Here is a 25,713-nt window from a genome sequence, read left to right as displayed (position 1 = left end):
TTGTTACTAATCCTATAGTAAGTAGCTACATTAATATTACTCAGTACTTAAATGTATAACACTGTAACAATGGCAGTGTAACCTAACCTTTGACTCAATGGTTCGTTGTGGAACCAAAAATGGTTCTTCTATGGCATCGCTGTGAAGAGCCTCTATTTTTAAGAGTGTAAACACAGAAAGAGGAGATTTGAAAGGAGCAAATATAAAGAAGGAAACTGACCATGATGATGGAAAGGGTTAACGCGGAGGTGCATTAGAGATGCATGGAGGAGCAGAGGGGAGGAGGCGTTCAGCGCTGAGACATTGTCATGCAAACAGAGACCACCGCCTCGCCATTGTCTCCCGGACACCAACTTTATTATAAACACACCGCGAGCCGCCCGCCGCAGCAGAGCACCGGAACACCGGCACCGAGAGACACGCGCTGGATACCGCGAGAAAGCCACGCGTTCCGCTGGAGTTTGACGCCGCAACCGGAGCTTTCGCGTCTCCGTCCGCGCTCCACATGTACAAAATGGATTACTCGTATCTGAACACGTATGACTCGTGCATGGCGGCGATGGAGGCGTCGGCGTACGCGGACTTTAACTCGTGCAGTCAGGCCAACACGTTCCAGTACAACCCGATCCGAACCGGCTTCAGCTCCAATCCGGGATGCGCTCCGCTCGGTTCCGCCAGCTGCACTCTGGGCGCGCTGAGGGAGCACCAGCCCGCGCCTTACAGCACAGGTAACACACACACACCACGCAAATCACACACAGTTAGATCAAAAAATGTCACACAGGAGCTTTAAACTCTTTATATATGTGACCCTGGAGCACAAAACCAGTCATAAAGGTCAATAATCTGAATAAATGATCTTTCCATTGATGTATGGTTTGTTATGATAGGACAATATTTGGCTGAGATACAACTATTTGAAAATCTGGAATCTGAGGGTGCAAAAAAATCTAAATATTGAGAAAATCACCTTTAAAGTTGTTCAAATGAAGTTCTTAGCAATGCATATTACTAATCAAAAATTAAGTTTTGAGATATTTACAGTAGAAAATGTACAAAATATCTTAACATGATCTTAATATCCTAATGATTTTTGTCATAAAAGAGAAATGTATAATTGTGATCCATACAATGTATTGTTGGCTATTGCTACAGATATACCTGTGTTACTCATGACTGCTTTTGTGCTCCAGGGACTCATATACAGTGTGGCTTGTAAAATATATCAGGTATCAAATGATAAATGCATCCCTGAGTTCCAGGAATCCGTGAACAGGTTTTCCTAAAACTATTTGTTCTTTTTTTAAAATATAAAGCTCATTTAATTATGAAATAAAGGAATACATTGTCTTTCAGATATGTATAGCAGAATACCCAGTTGCAAAGTCAAACTAGAATTCTAGTTTAAGAGTTAAATGGGACTGAATTTAATTAATTTATGTTATATAATTTGACGCGCAAATTCATTTAAAGTAATTAATTAAATTATGTCCCACAGATCTATAATTAAACAGAGCGTTTATTGGATATGAAAACGAGAAACGACTTCATCCTGTCTCGACTGATATTTCTGTGCGGTATATTATAGACCAAATATAATTATTATATTCACGGAATTTTCACAGAATTAGGAAGTCTATCATTTAAAAGTAAAAATGTATAATTTAATAATAGTAAAGTCTAAAAGTAGCCTGCTCTCATAAACTGACGCCACAAATATTATTTTTATACTTTATGGGACTGATTTTCTCGACGCGCTTCTACAGAATAAAACGCAGAAAAACGCGATTCTGATTGTTTAAGAGACATATATTTGTAAGCGATGTTATAAATAGGAGTTCATGTCTTTCTTTCTCTGCTCAAGCCTCCCATATTTCGCCACAAACCTCTCCTCGCATCTGTAATTCACTGATCTTCGTTCCTCTTTCAGTTCCGTACAAGTTCTTCTCGGACGCCTCCGGTCTGAACGAGAAGCGCAAGCAGCGGCGGATCCGCACGACCTTCACGAGTTCTCAGCTGAAGGAGCTGGAGCGGGTCTTCGCGGAGACGCATTACCCAGACATCTACACGCGTGAGGAGCTGGCGCTGAAGATCGACCTGACCGAGGCCCGGGTGCAAGTGAGTCTCCAGAGCTCCAGGACTGATTTCAGAAGCCTTTTTACTTTACTTTAAAAATGCGTTTCAGTGGCACGTTTCTCTGTTCCTTTTCGGCGTGCTATTTATGCGCAGAAACTGACTTCGGCCTGCAGATGATACGCAGAAGGTTTAGGGGTTTTTATGCAAGCCAAAGTCCGTTTCTGCGTATAAATGCATGCAAAATACAAAAAAAAAAAAATCGTGCTATTGATACGCATTTTTATTCGTATACAAATATAACAAAACAAATTGAATTTTGGCTGATTTGAATATCTGGGTCTCGCTTTTTTGCCTGCAGCGCTGTTCGCAGACGCTTCCAAATGTAATGAATTTATCTGATTTTATTAGATTGATTTATAGCAGCTATAATCAGTCTGTGCTCTTAGAAATAAAGAGGGGTTTCGCAGCGATGCCATAGAAGAAACATTTCTGAGAAGCTTTCAGTATTTCAGCATTTTATCTAAAGGAAGGTGCAGAAGTGTTTAGTCCAGCAGGAGAAATGACAAATCATTTGTCTTTAAGAAGACAGATTTATGGAGAAATATCTCAGACCGATTTTTTTTAATGCAATTAGAAGAGCTGTAGCCAAATAATCACAACTGATTATTAATGAGCCGTTCCTAAATGACCAATCTGATCTTAAATATGAATATTCTTCACAATGTTTTTTACTCTTCCAGAACTCACATTCAGACAGGCACATCCTTTCATTTTCTCTCAAAAGAGTTTCTTGGTGATAAGGTTGAATAAAAAGGTTTTTTAAATGATTGAGTGGTTCTTCACACTAATTAAAAAGCATTATTTTAAGAACCGATCACTGAAAGGTTTTTTAAGGAACCAAAAATGCTTTTTTCTGACATATTTTCGGAAAAAAAGAACTTTATTTTTTGGTGTAGATGCTCAAGAGAATTGTAACATCACTCTTCCTCAGGTTTGGTTCCAGAAGCGACGGGCCAATTTTATTTTTATTTGTGAGGAGATGATTTAAAAAAGTATTTTGTGGAATATACAGGTTCCACACTCTTAATAATAAAGCTTCTTTGATTAGAACCTTTAACAACTACGGGATCTGTCCATTCCACAAAAGTTTCTTTATAGTGATATATTATATATTTTTTATCTATATATTTTATATATTTTTTAATATTATTCACTCTAAGAAAAAATGGTACTTTACAGAACCATTTTTCTTTGGGGAACCAAAAATGGTTGTTCTATGGCATCAATGTTAAAACCCACCTTCTGAAACGTTATTTGAAAGAGTTTATAGTGGAAAACACTTCAAAATAAAGGTCCCAGGAGGGTGTTTTTGCAGCAATTTCATAGAAGACCCATTTTTGGTTCCCCAAAGAACCCTTTAATGAACAGGGTTTTTTTATAGTGTGAAGAACATTTTTCCACTATAAAGAATTTCAGGCAAAGGTTCCATGGATGTTAAAGGTTCTTCATGGAACCATCAACGCCAATCAAGAACCTTTTGTTTTTAAGTGTGAAGGATTTTTAGATGATTAAAATGTTCTTCAAAAATGGTTCTTTTAAGAACTGTTCAGCAGAAGGTTCTGTGAGGATGGTTCTTCTACAGCATGGCTGTGAAAACGCCCTTCATTTATCAGCGTTTGGTCAAGTCACCTTTACTTATATAGCATATTTATATAGCTTGGTGTAGATTCACATGCTCATGCTCGTCGCTCTTCCTCAGGTGTGGTTCCAGAATCTACCTTTTTTTCTTAGTTAAAAATTTTTTTTAATTCACTATAAAGAACTTGTTTTTTGGAATATAAAGTTATTTATTGGCATTCCGTCAAGAACCTTTAACATCCATGAAATCAATCCATTGCACAAAATATATTATTTATTGTGGAAAAAATGTTCTAAAAATGTTCTTCACACTAAGAAAAAATGGTTCCTTAAAGAACTTTTCACTGAAAGGTTCTTTGGGGAACCAGAAATGGTTCTTAAGTGGCATCAATATTAAAAACCACTTATGGAAACTTTATTTTTAAGAGTCTATGGTGGAAAAACATTTAAAAATAAAGGTCCTAAAATAAATTTTTGGTTCCCAAAGAATCTTCCAGTGATCAGTTCCTAAAAGAACCATTTTTTTAGTGTGAAGAGCATTTTAATCATCTAAAGAATGTTTTTTCCACTAAACTAACTTTTGTGTATTAAAAGGTTTCATGGATTCTTCTTGGAACCACCAATGCCAACCAATGCCCATTATTTTAAGTGTGAAGCATTTTAAATTGTTCTTCAAAAATGGTTCTTTTAAGAACTATTCACTGGAAGGTTTTTTGGGGAACCAGAAATGGTTCTTCAATGGCATCAATATTAAAAAACACTTTTGGAAACTTTATTTTTAAGAGTCTATAGTGGAAAAAACACAAAAAAAAATAAAGGTCCTAAAAGGCATTTTTGGTTCCTAAAGAATCTTCCAGTGATCAGTTCATAACCAAAGTTCTTTATTGGCATTAATGTTCCACAAAGAACCTTTACCATCCATGGTTATTTACAGTGGAAAAGGGTTCTTTAGATTACTAAAATGTTCTTCACATTAAGAAAAAATGGTTCTTTTAAGAACTGTTCACTGAAAGGTTCTTTTGGGAACCAAAACTGGTGGCATCACTGTGAAAACCCCCTTTTGGAACCTTTGTTCTTAAGAGTGTATTTTCTTTCTCAGGTTTGGTTCCAGAACCGACGCGCCAAGTTTCGTAAACAGGAACGCGCCGCCAACTCCAAAGGAGCAAATGCCGGCGCCAACGGCTCCGGCGGCAAGAAGTCGGGTGAGAACCGCTCTTCCTCTGAAGATGACGAGTCTAAAGAGTCGACCTGCAGCCCGACGCCTGACAGCACGGCGTCTCTGCCCGGCTCCGGGAACATGGGCAGCCCCGGGGCCAGCAGCCTCAGCCCCAGCCCGGTCTCAGGCTCCTCGGCTGCCTTCACCAACGCCTCCATCTCGCCCTCCATTCATCAGGGCCTCAAGAGCTCACCGTGGCCCAGCACCGTCCAGACCCAGGACCTGCTGAAGGCCTGGCAGCCGGTGGACAGTATGGCGTCCGGGCCCTTCGCGGGCGTTCTGTCCTCGTTCCACCGGAAACCCAACACAATTAAGACCAACCTGTTCTAGAGACTCCGCTTCGTGCATCTACTGCAAGTTCTGTTCTGTCAATTGATTTGCGTAGAGCTGGTCTCCTGGGCCCATATTCACAAAACATCTTAAGGCATCTAAAAGTAGCTCACAAATTATGCACTCTTAAAAATAAAGGTGCTTCACGATGCCATAGAATAACTTTTTTGGTCTAAATGAACCTTTAACATCTGAAGAACCTTTCTGTTTCACAAAAGGTTCTTTGTGGCGAAAGAAGGTTCTTCAGATTATAAAAAGGTAAGAAAGAGATGGTTCTTTAAAGAACCTTTGACTGAATGGTACCAAAAATGGTTCTTCTATGGCATTGCTGTGAAGAACCTTTTAAGCACCTTTATTTTTAAGAGTGGGTGTGTCAGTCCTAAATTTAGGACTTCTGAATCTAAGAGCACAGCGGTGGCCAAAATGATCAGAACACTAGTACTGTCAGCAGCTATAGAATGGTTTTAAGTCAGTTATTTGTATCTTCTGCTGGAGTGTGTCAGTAGGAAATATCAGTTTATATTTCCAAACATTAATTTAGTCATTAATTGTAATAATCCAGTGAGATGTTTGAGATCTGATCTGATCATCATCAGTCTGTCTGGAATGACATGAAGAAACAGAACAAACTGAGACTAAATCCAGAAGAACTGTGTCTCCGAGACGCGTCAAGAAACCTCCTGCTAAGCTTCAGCGCTGTTAACAGTTTTAGGCACTTGTGTAAAAATAATGTCAAAAATAATCCCATAAAGAGATTTCCTTTTTTGTTTTCATTAATCAGCTGGTGAAGAAGTAACAGCTGTCCTGGCGTCCAGTTTGGTTTTCTTTAATGTTTGCATTTTTGCTGTCAGCTATGATTATTCTACTCTGTTAATTAAAAGGCTGTTTATATGCCTATCCGCTAATTGTTTTTGAGAAGCACACATGTAAGAGGCTGACAATTAGCTGAACGTATACTTGTTTAATTAGTAACTCTTATCCTGCATTTTAAAATCTTAATTTGAATGTGACAATTAATATTTTATTTTCAAACCTTTATTTGAATATGGCAACATAATATCATTGCTCTACAATATTTCTATCTCTGAGAGAGACTATCAGCCAATCACTGTGTGCATAGTTAATTAGCATGCTGACAACCCCGCCCCCTTACGCTGAGCTGAAGACTTCTCTCTATTCATTAGTAAGAGTTTGTCTCAGCAGCTTTCAGAATAGGTTTTAAGAGAAAAATCTTTTTTACTGCTATTTAGGAGACCTCAGTGGTTTTGTGAATACGGGCCCTCGTGGTTAATTTAGAGTCATGTTGGCGCTTCTGATGTGTGTATGTCTGTGTAGTCCATTATTTGTGTTCATCAGGTCCGTTTCCTCTTAATTTCCTCTTAACACTGAAGAGACGCCCTATAGATTGACATCAACATCCCTTGAATAGTCAGTAAATGAGTTCCTCATTTCCTCTTAAATGAAGATCCAGAAACGTTTGTGCTTCAGAAGGAGAAATCAGTTCAGGTCTTCAGGAAGAGACGTCGAATGAGAAGGAACTGTAATGCGATTAGAGGAGCTGTAACCAAATATTCACCGCAGATTATGGGTTTATTAATGACCCGTACCTAAATTAGCAATCTAATCTTAACTAGTAATATTCCAGCTTGTTTTTATTCTTCCAGAACTCAGTTTCTGGGTGAGTTTAAGGATTCAGGATCAGGATGATGACAAACCTGCATCTTATCATGCGGTTCTTCTCTGAAGCTCTTTGAAGATAGATTTGATGTGAGAGTGTGTGTGTGTGTGTTTGTGTGTGTGTGAGAGTGTGTGTGTGTGTGAGAGCGAGTGTGTGTGTTTGTGTGAGAGCGTGTGTTTGTGTGTGTGTGAGAGTGTGTGTGTGTGAGAGCGAGTGTGTGTGTGAGAGAGTGTGTGTGTGTTTGTGTGAGAGCGAGTGTGTGTGTTTGTGTGAGCGCGAGTGTGTGTGTGTGAGAGCGTGTGTTTGTGTGTGTGTGAGAGCGTGTGTGTGTTTGTGTGAGAGCGAGTGTGTGTGTGTGTGAGAGTGTGTGTGTGTTTGTGTGAGAGCGAGTGTGTGTGTTTGTGTGAGTGTGTGTGTGTTTGTGTGAGCGCGAGTGTGTATGTGTGTGTGAGAGTGTGTGTGTGTGTGTGTGTGTGTGAGAGTGTGTGTGTGTTTGTGTGAGAGCGAGTGTGTGTGTTTGTGTGTGTGTGTGTGACCCCAGAAACAAGCATAGTTAAGCCACTTGTAGTTAATTTATTGAAGGAAAAAAGAAAAACAAAACAAACAAAAAAAAAAATGTTGGGATGATTTTTTAAGCTAGGCTTTTATTGAAAAATATTTTGTAAATATTAATATAAATACAATGTAGTTTCTTTTTTAAATGTTTCCTGGCTCCAGTGCACGCCGTGTATTTCATGAATGATCTGCTGTATATAATCCATAAAAATGACTAAATAAAGAGTGAAAATAAAGAGCTTCTTTTGAGAGATTGAATTTGGTTTTATTTTTATATTTTTTTTTTTATTTCCTGTTCATTTTATTTAAGGTTTTAATAATTTTGTTTTGTGTTTTTACCATTTTAGTTCATTTCTTTTAATATGTCTATATAGTTTTTATTATTTTTTTATTTCAGTTTTAGTTGTTTTAGTACATCAAGTTAAACTAAATGAAAATGAGAAATGTTACTTTGGAAAGTAGCTGAAATAAGTTTGTTTTATTTTATTTTCAGTTAATAGTTAATTTTTTTGTTATTAGTTTTAGATAATTATTCATTTTGGCAGGAATTCAGAAGCCCAGAATATTCCAGCATGATTCCACAATTCTTTCATAATTTGTATTTTGGTTTTGGTTTGAACAAGAAAAACCTTGCAAATGTCTTAATGTCACACTTTACATTCAAAGAAGGACCGGAAGCTGCTTGATACTTAAAAAAACGTCAATAGATGGACAAATATAGGAAGACAGTAAAGTTTTGAAAATAACTTCATAACTTGCTACTGTTTGATTAAAAATAAAAAAATAAAAAAAAAGCTCTTAGGAAGATACCTGAGACACTAGGAATTGTATATAGAAAAATTATTTTGAAAACTTTGTGAATCCAACTTAAGAAACTTTTAGACTTTGAAAATAAAATGTGACATTAATGAAGAGTGTGTGTTCATTCTGCAGTATTTTCAGAAACACACACACATATATATATATACACATATATACACACACACACACACACACACACACACACACACACATATATATGATATATATATATATATATATATATATATATATATATATATAGCCCAGAAAATGTGACGCACTTTCCTTTACTGAACATGAAGGCACGTTAGATTTAAATTTTTATTAAATTGAAAAAAAGGAAAAACAAAAATACATTAAAGGGACAGAAACTCAAACACAATATTAACTTACAACAACACGGAGTTAAACAGTTAATACAATTCAAAGGATTATAATTATGAATAACGGGCGAGAAACACAAAACAATTATACAAGAACATATACATGCATTTGAGGAGAAACACCCCAATTATAATAATATTAAAGACACTGTTAAATAAAACAAAGCGTTTTCCTGCTATAAGGATCCAAACAGAAAGACTACAGCTGTGTTTCCACGGAGTGATTCATTACAGGACGAGGTAAAACTCTGAAAGCTTTCCAAACTGAAACAAGACTGGCGTCTGGAAACTAAAGACACTGAATTCATCATGAACTCATCTGAGAAAAGACGAACGAATCAAACTGCATCTGAATCATATTGAATGAACTACCAGACAAAGATTCCCATCTCAAATGAAGCACTGATCATGCAGAGAGCCACCTGCTGATGAGATGGTGTTATAAACCTGTTATAAACCTCCTCTGATCCTCCACACAAACCACAGCAGAGGCTCCTGATCAAGATTTGACTCATTTCATACAAACGAACGAACACAGTGAGCTGCTGAGTTTGGCTTTTCCCTTTCCTTTAAAGTCATAAAACATGCAAGAAAAACAAACTGTTCATAATTAACACTTCAGTCACCAAAGGTGAGGAATGTTCCGATGATGTCACTTCCTCTGGATGCAGACGACAGGAAGTTGAGGGGCGGGGCTGTAGTGACGCATCCTTTTTTTGACATGTTTAAATAATATTATGAACTAAAACGACCAGCTTTATTACATCGGATTAAATTAAAACCACTTTCTCTACCAGTGCAAAGTTTCTCTGAGTTCAGATCTGGATCGGATCATTTCTGCTGCTGCTGTTGCTTTAAGCTGGCCAACAGTATTTGCTTGTGGGCGGGGTCATGAACGCCCGCCTCCTCCAGATCCTCCTCTGTGATGTCACTGCAGGAGAGACACGTGATTGGATGAGAAGCTTGTACTCTAGAATTTTCATAAATATATTTTTAGTAAGATTTCAAATCACAATCAAGTGTTTGGATCTTCCTGAGCAGCGCCGAGAAACAAATAACAGTAAATAAAAATAACCTGTTAAAAAATTATATAACATATAACATTTTGGACACCTACATGATTTACTACATTTGTGAATGTTTTGTCATACTTTTTGCAAATTACACCTTTTATTTAATTATAAAAGCTAAATCATATCATATATTACCCCAGTAATAATACTAGCCCTACTGTACAGTAATAAATATTTAACTGTTTTTTTTTTAAACTGAACAATAGTAAGAGTTCAACACTAAAATTTATGGTTGTGTTCATTTCTTTGTTTTCAAACGTTAAACTACAGAACTTTTATTTTGTGTAAAACCAAATGACACTGATAAACTTTAATTTAAAAAAAATTATAAATATCTAATAAAAAAAATGGGATTCCCACATGACTTACTGAACTGAAGTTCATGACACTTATGGTGCTTTTGCATTTTGCACCATTTAAATATTTTTTATTTAAATATTATAAAAATTAAATCATATATTACTAATAATACTAACCCTACTGTAAAGTAAAATAAGTATTTAATAATAATAATATTTTAAAAGAGTAAAATTATGGTACTAAACCTATGGCTGTCTTAACTGTTTTGCTTTCAAACATTAACACTTTATTAATAATAATTAATATGAATAATGACACTAAAAACAATATACAACATGAAACCTTCTGAAAACAGGAGAAATAACTAATAACCCAAATTAAATGCCTACTGTACATGACTACATGTGTGACCCTGAACCACAAAACCAGTCATAAGGGTCAATTTTGTGAAACTATTTTCCATTGATGTATGGTTTGTTATGATAGGACAATTTTTGTCTGAGATACAACTATTTGAAAATCTGGAATCTGAGGGAGCAAAAAAATCTAAATATTGAGAAAATCTCCTTTAAAGTTGTTCAAATTAAGTTCTTAGCAATGCATATTACTAATCAAAAATGAAGTTTTGATATATTTACGGTAGGAAATTTACTAAATATCTTCATGGAACATGATCTTTAATTAATATCCTAATGATTTTTGGCATAAAAGAAAAATGGATAATTTTGATCCATACAATGTATTGTTGCTATTGCTACAAATAATAATCTAATAATCATAATAGTAATTTATATATGACTATTACTGAGTATTAGATTATTATTTGTAGCAATAGCAACAATACTGAGTTGTTCTGTTACCAGACAATAATGATATTTTCTGACGGGATCTGGCGTCCGGGGCTGGATGTTAATTATCTGGCGTGGAGGCATGATCTAACATACCTGAGGAACTCCAGGTCGTCCCAGCCGTTGTGAAGCAGACCTTCCTCATAATGCTGCAGACCGAGCTTCTGGAGCCACTCTCCAACACTGCTCTCCACCGACAGACTGCTGCTGCTGCTCTCGTCACGCCACAGACCCTGCCACAAACAATCAACATTAATTAACACAGACTACTTTATATTAACAGTATCGCAACTAACAAAAATCAATTATTGTTATTGTGGTATCATTATTTTTTTATATTATTTTATAGTCACATAATCGTGTATATAGTGCATTATTTAAATCTCAGTTTTTCTTATATTAGTGTTACATTCCATCTCTACTGTGTTATTCCTATGTATGTCTGCACTATCATGCATGGCTGTCTGCACTATGTCTGTACTTTCTTCTGCACTGGAAGCTCCTGTCAGAATCCTGGTGTGTGAAAACATACTTGGTAATAAAGCTAATTTCTAATGCAATAAAAAATATGTACTTAATAATAATAATAATAATTATTAAATGTGTAAATCTAAAGTAATAACCATTAATAATTATTCATAATTACTAATAATACTAATAATAATTTCATTATTACTTGTTATCATTATTAGCAACATATTTATCAATATTATTAACAATATAATTATCATCATAATTTAAATAATTTATATGAAATTATAAATGAATAATAATTATTAATTACTAATTGTTATTATTAATAACAATTATTGACAAAACAGTAATTATTATTAGTATTAGCAACATTTAAATATTTTTAATTAAATTATAAAATTAATAAAATATTAAAATAAAAACTGTAAAAAAATTTAAATAATAAAATACTATTATTGTTGCTATTATTATTAACAATGTAATAAATCTTATTTGATATGAATAAATATTATTAATAATTGTTATTTGCCATTATTAATAATACTTAATAACAATATTATTATTGTTATTAACAAAATAAAAAAATATTCTTTATTTTTTTTTCTTATTATTATTATTCCAATATTTTAACATTATAAAATAAAAAAATAAAATATTAGAATAACAAATGTAAAAAATGTAAATAATAAAATACTATTACTATGAATTTTTGTTGCTATTATTATTATTAACAATGTATTACATTTTATTTTATATGAATAATTATTAATAATTGTTATTTGCCATTATTAATAATACTTAATATTATTATTATTATTATTATTATTATTATTGTTGTTATTAACAAAACAAAAATCATTATTATTTTTTTCCCTCATTATTATTTCAATATTCTAACATTATATAATTAATAAATATTAGTTAAAATATTAATATTTACTAATTAAATGTAAGAATTATAGGAATTATATCAAATATTCCAAGACACAGGCTGCTTCGAGACACTGCAAGCGCTGGATCCTGAGCTGCTGGTGTGTAAATGAACACAGTGCATGTGTATTTTTGCGTTGTCACCTCCTCGGGCAGGTCCTCTGCGATGCTCTCCTCCTGTATGGAGCGCGGAGGGAAGGTCAGGCCTCTGATGTGAGGAGTGCTCGTCTTCAAGCCTCTCCCTGAAGGATACTCCACTTCACTCAGAGTCTTGGCCATCTGCAGCACCGAACACGACTGGTCGTCCAGTCCCGAGGCCCCGCCTCCTCGCCGGAAAGGGGCGGAGCTCGGGTTCAGTGTGGGCGGAGCATCCAGACAGAAGGCCACACCTCCTCCCCCAGAGGGCGGTACAAAGCCGGGTGACGACAGCAGATTGGACGGAACCGCAGATGGGGGCGGGATCTTGACATCAGTGAGTTTTTGCGGTTTTCCGAACAAATTCTCCACCGGCTCCAGAGCTCCTTTGGGCAGTGGAGGAGGAGGGAAATCAGGCGGGGGGCGATTTAGAGACCCAATGTTCCCATCATCCTCCGAAGACCCTTCCTCGCTGATGGGCCGAACCGGGCGTCCAGACGTCTGCCTGCGACCCGGCGCAGAACTTCCACTGGGCGGCTTGTTTTTCCCCACACCACCTGCAGGAGGAGCTGTTTTATTGGCTAGCGGAGGGAGGGCGGAGGGAGGGAGCATGTCAGAGGCCAGAGCAGCGGATTGGTTGGGAACGCCTTCTAGAATGTAGTAGGCGGGGTTATTGAAGCTGTTTTTGCATGTCGTGATGTCGCCCTCGAACGGATCCTGTTTACCTCTGACAGAACCAAACAACAGACGGGATTTCACAAGAATTCACTGATGAGATGAATGTCAAAGCAAAAGTTATTATTGTGAACTAAAGCTAAATCTAATCTATCAAAAACCCATTCTAAAACATATTCATTACTTGAAATAAGTGTTAACTGAAATGAGATAATATTATAATAATAAATGACAATAATAATAATAATAATAAATTATTTCTATTAATTAATAAAATAATAATAAACTAAAACATACACTAATTTTATTTCAGCTTGTTACCAAGACAACATTTCTTATTGTTGTTTAACTTGAAGTACTAAAATGACTACAACTAAAAAAATAAAATAAATAATAAAATAAATGGTAAATTAAATTAAATACAGTAAAAACTTTGTTGCAATGCAATATTTCCTATTTTCGGTTAACTTGAAGTACTAAGATAACTAAAGCTTAATCAGAAATTAATAAAAAAATGTACAGACATTTTGAAAAAACAATTATCATGATTTAATTTGGTTAAGTTATTTCAAGATTTTTTAATTTGTTTGGTGCAAAATATGTCTGTAAATTTTTTTTAAATTTCAGATTAAGCTTTAGTTATCTGAAATAAGTAAATTTAGTAATGATAACAATAAAGATAAATGAAAATAATAATATAAAATTAATAATAAATTAATTGATTAATAAAAAAATAAAATAAAACCTGTTAACTGTTTGGCAATGCAACATTTCTTATTTTTGTTTAACTTGAAGTACCAAAAATATCTAAAACTTAATGTGAAATAAAAATATACAAACTACACAGGCATACTATGTTGAAAAAGATTTTATTTTATATATATATATATATATATATATATATATATATATATATATATATATATATATATATATATATATATATATATATATATATATATATATATATATATATATATATATATATATATATATATATATATATATATATATATATATATACACACACACAGGTCCTTTTCAAAAAATTAGCATATTGTGATAAAGTTCATTATTTTCTGTAATGTACTGATAAACATTAGACTTCCATATATTTTAGATTCATTACAACACAACTGAAGTAGTTCAAGCCTTTTATTGTTTTAATATTGATGATTTTGGCATACAGCTCATGAAAACCCAAAATTCCTATCTCAGAAAATTAGCATATTTCATCCGACCAATAAAAGAAAAGTGTTTTTAATACAAAAAAAAGTCAACCTTCAAATAATTATGTTCAGTTATGCACTCAATACTTGGTCGGGAATCCTTTTGCAGAAATGACTGCTTCAATGCGGCGTGGCATGGAGGCAATCAGCCTGTGGCACTGCTGAGGTGTTATGGAGGCCCAGGATGCTTCGATAGCGGCCTTAAGCTCATCCAGAGTGTTGGGTCTTGCGTCTCTCAACTTTCTCTTCACAATATCCCACAGATTCTCTATGGGGTTCAGGTCAGGAGAGTTGGCAGGCCAATTGAGCACAGTAATACCATGGTCAGTAAACCATTTACCAGTGGTTTTGGCACTGTGAGCAGGTGCCAGGTCGTGCTGAAAAATGAAATCTTCATCTCCATAAAGCTTTTCAGCAGATGGAAGCATGAAGTGCTCCAAAATCTCCTGATAGCTAGCTGCATTGACCCTGCCCTTGATAAAACACAGTGGACCAACACCAGCATCACTGACTGTGGGTACTTGACACTGGACTTCAGGCATTTTGGCATTTCCCTCTCGCCAGTCTTCCTCCAGACTCTGGCACCTTGATTTCCGAATGACATGCAAAATTTGCTTTCATCCGAAAAAAGTACTTTGGACCACTGAGCAACAGTCCAGTGCTGCTTCTCTGTAGCCCAGGTCAGGCGCTTCTGCCGCTGTTTCTGGTTCAAAAGTGGCTTGACCTGGGGAATGCGGCACCTGTAGCCCATTTCCTGCACACGCCTGTACACGGTGGCTCTGGATGTTTCTACTCCAGACTCAGTCCACTGCTTCCGCAGGTCCCCCAAGGTCTGGAATCGGTCCTTCTCCACAATCTTCCTCAGGGTCCGGTCACCTCTTCTCGTTGTGCTGTGTTTTCTGCCACACTTTTTCCTTCCCACAGACTTCCCACTGAGGTGCCTTGATACAGCACTCTGGGAACAGCCTATTCGTTCAGAAATGTCTTTCTGTGTCTTACCCTCTTGCTTGAGGGTGTCAATGATGGCCTTCTGGACAGCAGTCAGGTCGGCAGTCTTACCCATGATTGCGGTTTTGAGTAATGAACCAGGCTGGGAGTTTTTAAAAGCCTCAGGAATCTTTTGCAGGTGTTTAGAGTTAATTAGTTGATTCAGATGATTAGGTTAATAGCTCGTTTAGAGAACCTTTTCATGATATGCTAATTTTTTGAGATAGGAATTTTGGGTTTTCATGAGCTGTATGCCAAAATCATCAATATTAAAACAATAAAAGGCTTGAACTACTTCAGTTGTGTTGTAATGAATCTAACATATATGAAAGTCTAATGTTTATCAGTACATTACAGAAAATAATGAACTTTATCACAATATGCTAATTTTTTGAGAAGGACCTGTATATATATAAATATAATTAAACAAATAACACTAATACAAATGACAAAAATATACAAGTACAATCTAATTCAAATACTAAAATTAATAAATAAAATAGTATATCAATGATACCACAATAACACTAGTGTGTGTGTGTGTTTCTGACGTGTGTGTCCGTGTGTGTTCAGTGTGTTGAGTGTGTTCACCTGTTCTGTGCGCTCTCCTCTTTGCAGGAGTGTGTGTGTGTGTGTGTGTGTGTGTGTTGAGTGTGTTCACCTGTTCTGTGCGCTCTCCTCTTTGCAGGAGTGTGTGTGTGTGTGTGTGTGTGTGTGTTGAGTGTGTTCACCTGTTCGGTGCGCTCTCCTCTTTGCAGGAGTGTGTGTGTGTGTGTGTGTGTGTGTGTTGAGTGTGTTCACCTGTTCTGTGCGCTCTCCTCTTTGCAGGAGTGTGTGTGTGTGTGTGTGTGTGTGTGTGTTGAGTGTGTTCACCTGTTCTGTGCGCTCTCCTCTTTGCAGGAGTGTGTGTGTGTGTGTGTGTGTGTGTGTGTGTGTGTTGAGTGTGTTCACCTGTTCTGTGCGCTCTCCTCTTTGCAGGAGTGTGTGTGTGTGTGTGTGTGTGTGTGTTGAGTGTGTTCACCTGTTCTGTGCGCTCTCCTCTTTGCAGGAGTGTGTGTGTGTGTGTGTGTTGAGTGTGTTCACCTGTTCTGTGCGCTCTCCTCTTTGCAGGAGTGTGTGTGTGTGTGTTGAGTGTGTTCACCTGTTCTGTGCGCTCTCCTCTTTGCAGGAGTGTGTGTGTGTGTGTTGAGTGTGTTCACCTGTTCTGTGCGCTCTCCTCTTTGCAGGAGTGTGTGTGTGTGTGTGTGTGTGTGTGTGTTGAGTGTGTTCACCTGTTCTGTGCGCTCTCCTCTTTGCAGGAGTGTGTGTGTGTGTGTGTGTGTGTTGAGTGTGTTCACCTGTTCTGTGCGCTCTCCTCTTTGCAGGAGTGTGTGTGTGTGTGTGTGTGTGTTGAGTGTGTTCACCTGTTCTGTGCGCTCTCCTCTTTGCAGGAGTGTGTGTGTGTGTGTGTGTGTGTGTGTTGAGTGTGTTCACCTGTTCTGTGTGCTCTCCTCTTTGCAGGAGTGTGTGTGTGTGTGTGTGTGTGTTGAGTGTGTTCACCTGTTCTGTGTGCTCTCCTCTTTGCAGGAGTGTGTGTGTGTGTGTCGTGCCGTGACGCTCTTCTCTCCTTCCTCTGAGAGTTTCCCGAGGTCAGCTGAGCCCAGCCTCCTGCTGCTGGACGGTCTGCAGGAACAAACGAGTCAGAACGAAACTCCTGGTGATGACGAGTGTCAGATGAATCATGAATCTGGACTCACTTGACATAGTCGTGTCCAGCTCGAGGAGGAAGAGTCCTGCCCTTCGGTCCGCCCGTCTCGTCCTTATCCACACTGATCCACTCTGAAGATGAGAGAGACAAACAAATGACTCATTGTGTGTGTGTATATATTTATATGACAAAAACAAATATAATTTCTGTATATAATGTACCGTAGAGTCGTTCTCTCGTTCCCATGCGTTCAGACGGGACTCGGACCCTCATGGAGCCGCGGATGTTACCCGTTTCTTCACCGCGGTGAGACAGGTAAGTGTGGAACTGCTGCGCCGTGCTGCCAATCATAGATTTCAGCGCCAGAACACACTCACCTGCGCGCACACATACACACACACACACACACACAATTAAATGCTTTTAATTTAATTCAATTTCATAAAATAAAAAGATTTAACTAAACCAAACACACAAAGCAAAAAGTAACAAGAACGCAATGAATGTTTTCAATTTCATGAAACACTTTTGGAAAACACAACACACAGTTCTCTATGCAACACACACAAATCTATCAGGAAGTAATATTATGGCAAAGGTGTTTGCAAATGTTTGCTTTTGAGATGTGTTTGTGATATTTTGAATGCAGTGCTTCGTTTTGAAAGAGATGCGAGACATTTTGTGGGCAATTCTTGGATTTGTGTGTAAAGTTTTGAAAATGTGTGTAAGCAGCTGAAAAACTGTAGAATACAACACAAGTAAACGCAGCTCTACCACAAGATGGTGCTACATGCTCTTCTTCTGAGGTCTCACAGGTTTAGCAACAGGTTAAAGAGCATCTAACTCAGGAACTTAGTTTATGTTAAAGTTAGTTGAAGTGTTGACACATTTATAGCCATGACATGATTAATAATATGTTTAATGCTGTTTATTAAGGATACGTACCATAGGACTCGTAGCCGTCCAGGGATTTGACGGTCAGCAGCAGATGCTGGTCCTGCAGATACTCGATGTCGGACAGAATGGGCTTCAGTGTGGTCAGCTGTTTGGACGACCAGCCCACGCGCAAGAAGTTCACGTTATCACTGCTCTGAGTGTCGTTCTCATAGCTCTTCTTAAACTCTACACACAAACAGACAGCTTTTATTTCTACTTTCAGTTTTCGTTTAGTTGAAATTTTGTACTTTGCTATTGATATAAAGCTAAATAGACTATAGTCTACTTAGCTTTAGTTTAGCTTTAATTTCACTTTTAGTAACTTATTTCAGTTTGTTGCTAAGGCAACATTTCTATTTTTCATTTTAAGTTTTTCATTTGACAGTTTTTTACAATCGTTAGGACACATTTCTCAATACTAAAGTCCCTTTTTCAAACTCTTCACACAGTGAGCACAGCAGCAGTCAGTGTGAGCTAAACCGTGCATCATTTTCCACTGCTGTGGCACAACATGCATTCATTCACTACTTCTTTCAAATTCCATGAATTCTTTTCTCATTTCGACACAAGAACTGTTCAAACTGTGTGTACCTCCAGGCCAGTTTGCACACGCTTACATACTCTTTTCAAAATTATTAAACTTGAGTTCAAAACAATAACATAATACAAAACTGAATAAAACAGCAATTTTCTGCATTTCTACAATAATATTTTATGAAAATATATTTAGACAAAGAAAATGAAATGCTATCAAAACCGTTGGACCAACCACAGGAGATTCCTTTTGTAGCTGAAGAAAAGGGGACAATTTAGGAATAATTTGCATTGTGATGTAAAAACGGACCTAGCCGGACATAGAGAAGTGGCTGAAACTTCATTTGCAAATATTCACAGTTTAAGCATAACGACTATTTCAAGAGTCCTGAAAAAACCTCAGGTCCGGATGAAGCAGCTGTACGCTGTGCCTTTTGAGAGGAACTCTGACCCAGTCAAGCAACTCAGGAACCAATATATCCAGGTAAGATGACTAAAAAGATATTACTGTAATAGACTAATTCTTCTGTTGCCTTCTGGATTTAATTTAGAGAGTCTTGGAGATTGAAGGCAGGCAAACCCCACACATATTCATCTTTGTGGATGAGGCTGGTTTCAACTTGGCCAAAACACGGCGTTGAGGAAGGAACATGATTGGGAAAAGAGCCACAGTGGATGTCCCAGGCCTGAGGGGTGCTAACATCACAATAACCCTTTTCCTCATGAAGGTGGAAGGTTTATGACCTCATGATCAAATGTCACTCCTGGACACAATGAATGTAGCATGCCTGGACATATCAGCAGAAGATTGATGGATCAGGCATGCCAAAAGATTCTTTCCTAGGTGTATTGCCCTAGATGACATACGATGTGATGTGGATGAGAATCTGTGGCCAAATGCAGTACATGGAGTTGATTAGGATTCCTACCGGTGTTTATACAAATTCTTGCATTTTGGTATAACTATGAAAAAAAATTAAAAATAAAAAAATTATATATTTAAAGTGTATCAGTAAAGTGTTCTGAGATCTGAGGTCTTGTATCACTGTATCAGTTCTTGTATCACTGAGGAGCGTTACGGGTCATCGGGGAATGCTGGAGTGTGACGGGGAACCCCAGGATTACAGCACAGTCACACAAGCCATGATACAAAGTTACAGAAACTAAGCAACCGACATAAAGAATAAAAATAATCAAAACTTCTACTTAGAGCTTGCTCCATTTCTGCAAATCAGTTTTTGTGAATGAATGGCCTTCATCAACAGCGGCTTGCGCCACCTGCTGGTGAGCGGCTGATCAGCTGGAGATCCTGCATCGGTGCTCTACTGCTATTCCTGCGGGTCCCGGATGTGCAACGCCAAATTTTCTGCCGAATTTTAACCACTGAATTTGTGGCAGCGAATTTGGAAAGTGAAATAAAATGACAGAAATTTGCCTGTCGAATATTATACATCGTATTTTTAAACAGACAGAATATTTTGGAAGTGAATTCTGTAAGGTGAATATGAATTATATGAATTTGTAATTATGAAAATGTGTGCGAAATATTTAGAATTGAAATATTCACAGCTTAAATAAACAACTATGTTAAATTTCAGGACCTAAAAATGCAAGCACTGTTAATTGCAATGCATCTTTTATTTCGATTTGTGGAATTCAGCATGCTTTATGTTTCAAAAACTATTGGCATTATTCTGCTTCCATACAGTCCACACAGTTTACTGCTGGATACTTTCACACAGAAACAGGGACGTTCAGTGCGTCTGAATGCTTTTCATTTACTGTAACAGAAGCAGGTGGAGATCAGACTTTGATGGATCAGATTTAGTGATTAATCTTATCTTATAAAGTCTCTCACATATAAACTTCCTCGTTCTGGAGGGATGATTTGGTTTCTTACCCTCCAGACACGTCGAGTAGAACTCGATGAAGAATTTGGTTCTGCTGGCCGTCTTGACGATGGCTTCGATGTTCTCGAACTCGATGTAGGCCTGTTCTGAAGACTTGGGCAGACCTGCAGAGGAACAGCAGCTCAACGTGAGAAACACGCGAGAAACACCAGAAACTGAGCCGTGAAGACACACACCGTACCTTTCTTAGAGACGAACTGAGACGTGACGCCCACCTCGAACGTGCCAAAGACTGGCGAGTGATCGCTGGTGACGATATCATCCGTACAGCCTGACACACACACACACACACACACACACACACACACACGGTCATTAAACAGCATTTGCATATTCATGAGCGGGTGGGTAAACAAATCAGCCTCAATAACCGTCACAGCATTCATCATACAGGCTGCTATTTGTCTTTTATTATGAGAGAAGAGCTGGATTATATAGACTGAATCATTGTTATTCATTTCAAAACTTTTGATAATATTCTATATGTATTTCAATATTGATGCATTTACTCTGAAATTATTTTTAAGTATTGTCAACAAGTAGTTTACTTAAATTTTTTTTTTTTAATTATATATATTTTTTTATTAATATTTCCTTATTTCAATAACAAACAAAAAGAATCACATGGAAACAATGAAGAATACATGATTAAATATATATAAAATTAAATCTATAAATGTAAAAAAAATTATATATGTATATAATTTATGTAGTAAAAATCTAGTTAAAATAATAATCATGATTAAAATAATAATCATAATAATCAAATTAACTCAAGGGTCAAACTTTAATTATATTCATTTACATGCAACAACACAGTAATAAGTATCAAAATTTGCATATTTATTTCAATGAATTATATGAAACATTAAACTACAGATCATGCTTTTTATTTAAGAACCCAAGAAAGAATATTTAATTTGTGAGGATAAGACCATATTTATCTGAGATATAACTATTAGAAAATCTGGAATCTGAGGGAGCAAAAAAATCTAAATATTGAGAAAATCTCCTTTAAAGTTGTTCAAATGAGTTTTGATATATTTACTGTAGGAAATTTACAAAATATCTTCACTGAACATGATCTTAATATCCTGATGATTTTTGTCATAAAAGAGAAATGTATAATTTTGATCCATACAATGTATTGTTGGCTATTGCTACAGATATACCTGTGTTACTCATGACTGCTTCTGTGCTGCAGGGACATATATATCGTCCTGTTTGAGAGTAACACCTGTAACAAACAGTCAGCTGTTACCGCGGTAATGTGTCTGGTCACCGTGGCGACTGCGTACCGTAAGAGTTGCACATGATGTGCGTCTCCGGATAGGATTTCCAGAGGATTCTGTCGCACCATGAAGGAACGTTGGTCCGCATCTGAGAGACAAGAGGAATTTAAAGAATGCCATCAGGACGCTTCACTTCCTTTGGCAAAGGTCAGAAGACAGGAAGTAGCCGCCTCAGGACCGTAAACATATACACACAGGATTTTTCCTTCATTCCTTCGGGTCATCTAATGTGACACATTTATTCAGTAGTACAGTAAAGAAGAGCTTTAGCTTTATCATTGGTGAGTCGTCTAATGCAAGTCAATGGCTACCGTCACTTTGAGAGTCAAAAAAGCACATACAGGCAACACAAAATGAATCCCCATGGCTCCTGATGATATATATAGAGGTCTTATGAAGCGAAACGATCAGTCTGTGCAAGAAACTAAACATTATTTACAGCATTATTACCTGTAATCCAGAGCCTCAGGCAAACGGGGAACTACGACTCTTTTCTGTGAACTGATTCTTTCGGACAGTTTGATTCAGTGAACTGGTTCAATTCACAAGTTTGATTAGGTGTAACATATACTTTATGTAAATAAACACTTATTTTGGATGTGATTAATCGCGACTAATCGTTTGACAGCACTAGTAATAATGTTCAGTTTCTTGCACACACTGATCGTTTCGCTTCATAAGACCTCGATACATTGCCAAAAGCCACAGGGATTTGTGTTGCCTGATATGCTGTTTTTCACACTTAAATTACCGGCAGCCATTGACTTGCACTTTAAGAATCCCCAAGTAGCACAGATTCAGCTAAAACTCTTCATCTACTGAAGAAAACTAAGTCTCCTACATCATGTATGGCCTGAGAGCGAGTAAAGTAACAGCAGATTTTCATTTTTGGTGAACTATTGCTTTAAGACAGTTCTGGTTCAGTAAGTAAATGTGGGCAGTTTCTGACGTACCCCAGTCGCCTTCTGCTTCTGCCAGACATATGTGTCTCGCGAGCCGCGCTCATAACGGTACGTGGGAGGATAGGTGATCTCCTCCTCCGCTGGACACACACACACACACACACACACACACACACACACACACACACACAAGACACTCAAATCTCAAAGACACATGTAAATAACCTACAGACACAATAAATACTGTAAATCCTTGCACATGAGGGTAAAGCTTCAGGTCTTGTTTCATTGCAAAAAGAAGAACAAAATATTATTATAAAATATTTGATATATAGATACAGGTAATAGGGGTGTAACGATACACGTATTGGTACAGAAAAGTTTCCTCTTCCTCTTTATTACTCGTTTTAACGTGAAATAAACATGAATGAACATCTCACCCCTCACGTAATCGCTCAATTAGTTTTTCAACTGCAGAAAGACGTAATTAAAACAGCTTGTAAACAAAATGTCACGTAGCATTTCATTTACCTCAGGCAAGTCATCAGCGTCTACAGCTCGTTAGTTCGTTAGAGAGAAATTCTAGAGAAGAGCATTGCGCTAAATATTAGACTTTACTCATATTTACTTTACCTCTTAGTGATGTGTTAATTATTTAATGTGTTTAAATAAATATTTTATGAAACAAGTCATGACTTGGTAAATTATTATATTTCAACAACAAATAGAAATTGTACAATTTAGAGGTTAATTTAAAAACAATTTACATGTTTGCATACATTTTTTTAATTTGAGTGTTGATTATTATAGTTAAAAATAAACAGTAGCCTAATTGAGTTTAAGTTTGAATTTAAGTTTCTGTTAATTGTAACCTTATAGTGATGTAAAATAGCTCCCTATAGTTTAGACCAGAAGCTGAGGTAGATTTTTATGCCTAAGAAAATTAATTATAATTGAATTTATTTAAAGAAAGAGCAATTTGTTCAGTAAATCATTTAGTAAAAAAAAAAAAAGCAATTTATGTTTAGTTTTTTCCTCCTGCTGTACCGAAACCATACCAGACCATGACGTCAAAACCAAGGTACTGAACCATCATGTTAGTGTACCGTTACACCCCTAATATTACATATATATACACATACAGTCAAACAAAATATTATTCATACAGCAGATATAATTTTTGATATATTTACTAGTGAGTGCAGGACACTAAAGTTCATTTCTGTAAGTGAGGAGAGCAAAATAAAGTAAATTGTGACATATTACACCCAAAAAGTCTTCATACAGTGGACTAGCAGTAAAACTGATAAAAGATTTAGGACCATGTTTTGCTTCAGTGTTTTCTTTAATTGCTAACGCGACCTTATTCCACCACAGACTGAACAAAATGAATTGGTTGAGCTAAATTGGTTTTATCCAATTGTCAACATCTGACAGCTATTCAACCCAATTCATTACATACCTTTCTATCAGTTATCTGACATCATCAAGATCAGTTTGTTCTGACACAGATTAACTCTGAATTCTTGATGTATTTTAGTACCATTTTCCAAACTATAGCGAATAAACTGATATAATGTGAGAAATGTTGAAGATATCTGAATAAATTTTGGTTTCACTGTGTATTTTGTTTTGTTGTTTGTTTGTTTATTTATTTATTTATTTATTTGTTTATTTATTTATAAGACATAGACAGAGGTGAGGCGTACCGAAACGAAGGAAGACCTTGTTCTTCTCTCTCTCCAGATTTAGCTGGTCCACCTTCAACAATGGCTCAAACTCCTTCCTGTTGATGTAGTTGAGGATTTCCTGTGTGAGAGAGAGACGAGTGTTCAGACTCACAGCTGTGCGGGTCACACCGGTCACTACTGAGTACACTACAGTACTGTACACTACACACTGAACAGGACCATAGAACTGCTGTTCTGATGGAGGTCTTCACAGGTCTGAAAACCTAAGGCCTCATTCATTCATTCATGTGCTAATGCTTTGAGAACATTATTAAAGACCAGATAACTTTGAATGAACGTTCTATTAGCACATATGCACATTCACAGTTCTGTCTATGGACATTTTCCTTTTCTCTATATTTTTATTACTATTGTTATTTGTGACCCTGGAGCACATAACCAGTCATAAGGGTCATTTTTGTGAAACTGAGATTTATGCATCTGAAAGCTGAATAAATAATCTCTCCATTGATGTATGGTTTGTTATGACAGGACAATATTTGGCTGAGATACAACTATTAGAAAATCTGGAATCTGAGGGAGCAAAAAAATCTAAATATTGAGAAAATCTCCTTTAAAGTTGTTCAAATGAAGTTCTTAGCAATGCATATTACTAATCAAAAATGAAGTTTTGATATATTTACGGTAGGAAATTTACTAAATATCTTCATGGAACATGATCTTAATATCCTAATGATTTTTGTCATAAAGAGAAATGTATAATTTTGATCCATACAATGTATTGTTGGCTATTGCTACAAATATACCTGTGTTACTCATGACTGCTTTTGTGCTGCAGGGACACATTTATAACTTATTGTCTATTCTCTTTATTATTAGTGTTTTTATCACCTTAATTATATGCATGTCTGCTCCATGTCTGTACTTTCTGTACTGGAAGCTCCTAACTCAAAGACGAACTCCTTGTGTGTGCAAACACTTGGCAATAAAGCTCTTTCTGATTTTATTAACGTTACTGAAGAATGTTTGTTCATAAGCTTTAGACAGCACTGCCAGAAGGGTTCACCTGTATGTCCATGTCCAGACGGTAGTTGAGGTCTCCAAACCAGAAGAGATGTGTGAATCTCAGCGAGATGTCGAAGGAGTTGAGCTGTTTATCGCCCAGCGACAGCTGACGCAGGATGTCCAGGTAGTTCTGGTTCCGTCTGCCGGGGTCAGAGGTCATTAGTGCATCACACATTCACAAACCGCGAGCTGTGTATGTATTACTCCAGTCTCACCTGTGGATTTTCTCATTGCCGGACGTCAGGTGACAGTTAACGAAACCAAACGACGTCCCGTTAAACATGAAAGACACGCCCACTGCTCCTTTGTTTCCTAGGAAACAGACAATAATAAATAAACGATACATCTTAGGTCTGCATGATTTGGGG

The 25,713-nt window shown here is 36.7% G+C and overlaps 2 protein-coding genes across 3 annotated transcripts in view; one reads left to right on the top strand and one right to left on the bottom strand.

Moving 5' to 3' along the window:
* Positions 1-505: 505 nt before the first annotated feature.
* Positions 506-5,260, top strand: LOC306851150 (paired mesoderm homeobox protein 2A-like; the record flags this gene model as incomplete). Of its 2 annotated transcripts, none has more annotated exons than XM_079387274.1 (3): positions 506-728; positions 1,931-2,112; positions 4,760-5,260. In XM_079387274.1, the coding sequence occupies 3 exons, from the start codon at positions 506-508 to the stop codon at positions 5,258-5,260; spliced, it is 906 nt and encodes a 301-aa protein (XP_079243400.1). The 2 variants fall into 2 exon arrangements, with proteins under 2 accessions (XP_079243400.1, XP_079243401.1); XM_079387275.1 differs by having other exon boundaries at positions 1,931-2,118; positions 4,814-5,260.
* A 3,323-nt stretch (positions 5,261-8,583) lies between these two features.
* Positions 8,584-25,713, bottom strand: part of LOC306851637 (phosphatidylinositol 3,4,5-trisphosphate 5-phosphatase 2A) — a 36,150-nt gene continuing 19,020 nt past the window's right edge. The window contains exons 14-27 of the mRNA XM_079388025.1: positions 25,561-25,657; positions 25,347-25,485; positions 24,299-24,398; positions 22,641-22,729; positions 21,694-21,775; positions 20,577-20,666; positions 20,386-20,499; positions 17,961-18,137; positions 17,237-17,392; positions 17,065-17,146; positions 16,868-16,990; positions 12,447-13,164; positions 10,995-11,131; positions 8,584-9,608 (exon numbers count right to left, since the gene is read on the bottom strand). Of these exons, the coding sequence (XP_079244151.1) occupies positions 9,509-9,608; positions 10,995-11,131; positions 12,447-13,164; positions 16,868-16,990; positions 17,065-17,146; positions 17,237-17,392; positions 17,961-18,137; positions 20,386-20,499; positions 20,577-20,666; positions 21,694-21,775; positions 22,641-22,729; positions 24,299-24,398; positions 25,347-25,485; positions 25,561-25,657 (2,204 nt within the window). The 3' untranslated portion in view covers positions 8,584-9,508. The remainder of the gene's footprint in view (positions 9,609-10,994; positions 11,132-12,446; positions 13,165-16,867; positions 16,991-17,064; positions 17,147-17,236; positions 17,393-17,960; positions 18,138-20,385; positions 20,500-20,576; positions 20,667-21,693; positions 21,776-22,640; positions 22,730-24,298; positions 24,399-25,346; positions 25,486-25,560; positions 25,658-25,713) is intronic.

This window comes from Barbus barbus (assembly GCF_936440315.1).
Source record: "Barbus barbus genome assembly, chromosome: 31".
Classification (NCBI taxonomy): Eukaryota; Metazoa; Chordata; class Actinopteri; order Cypriniformes; family Cyprinidae; genus Barbus; species Barbus barbus.
The sequence above is the reverse complement of the archived record's forward strand: the minus strand, read 5'-3'. Positions and strand labels throughout refer to the sequence as shown.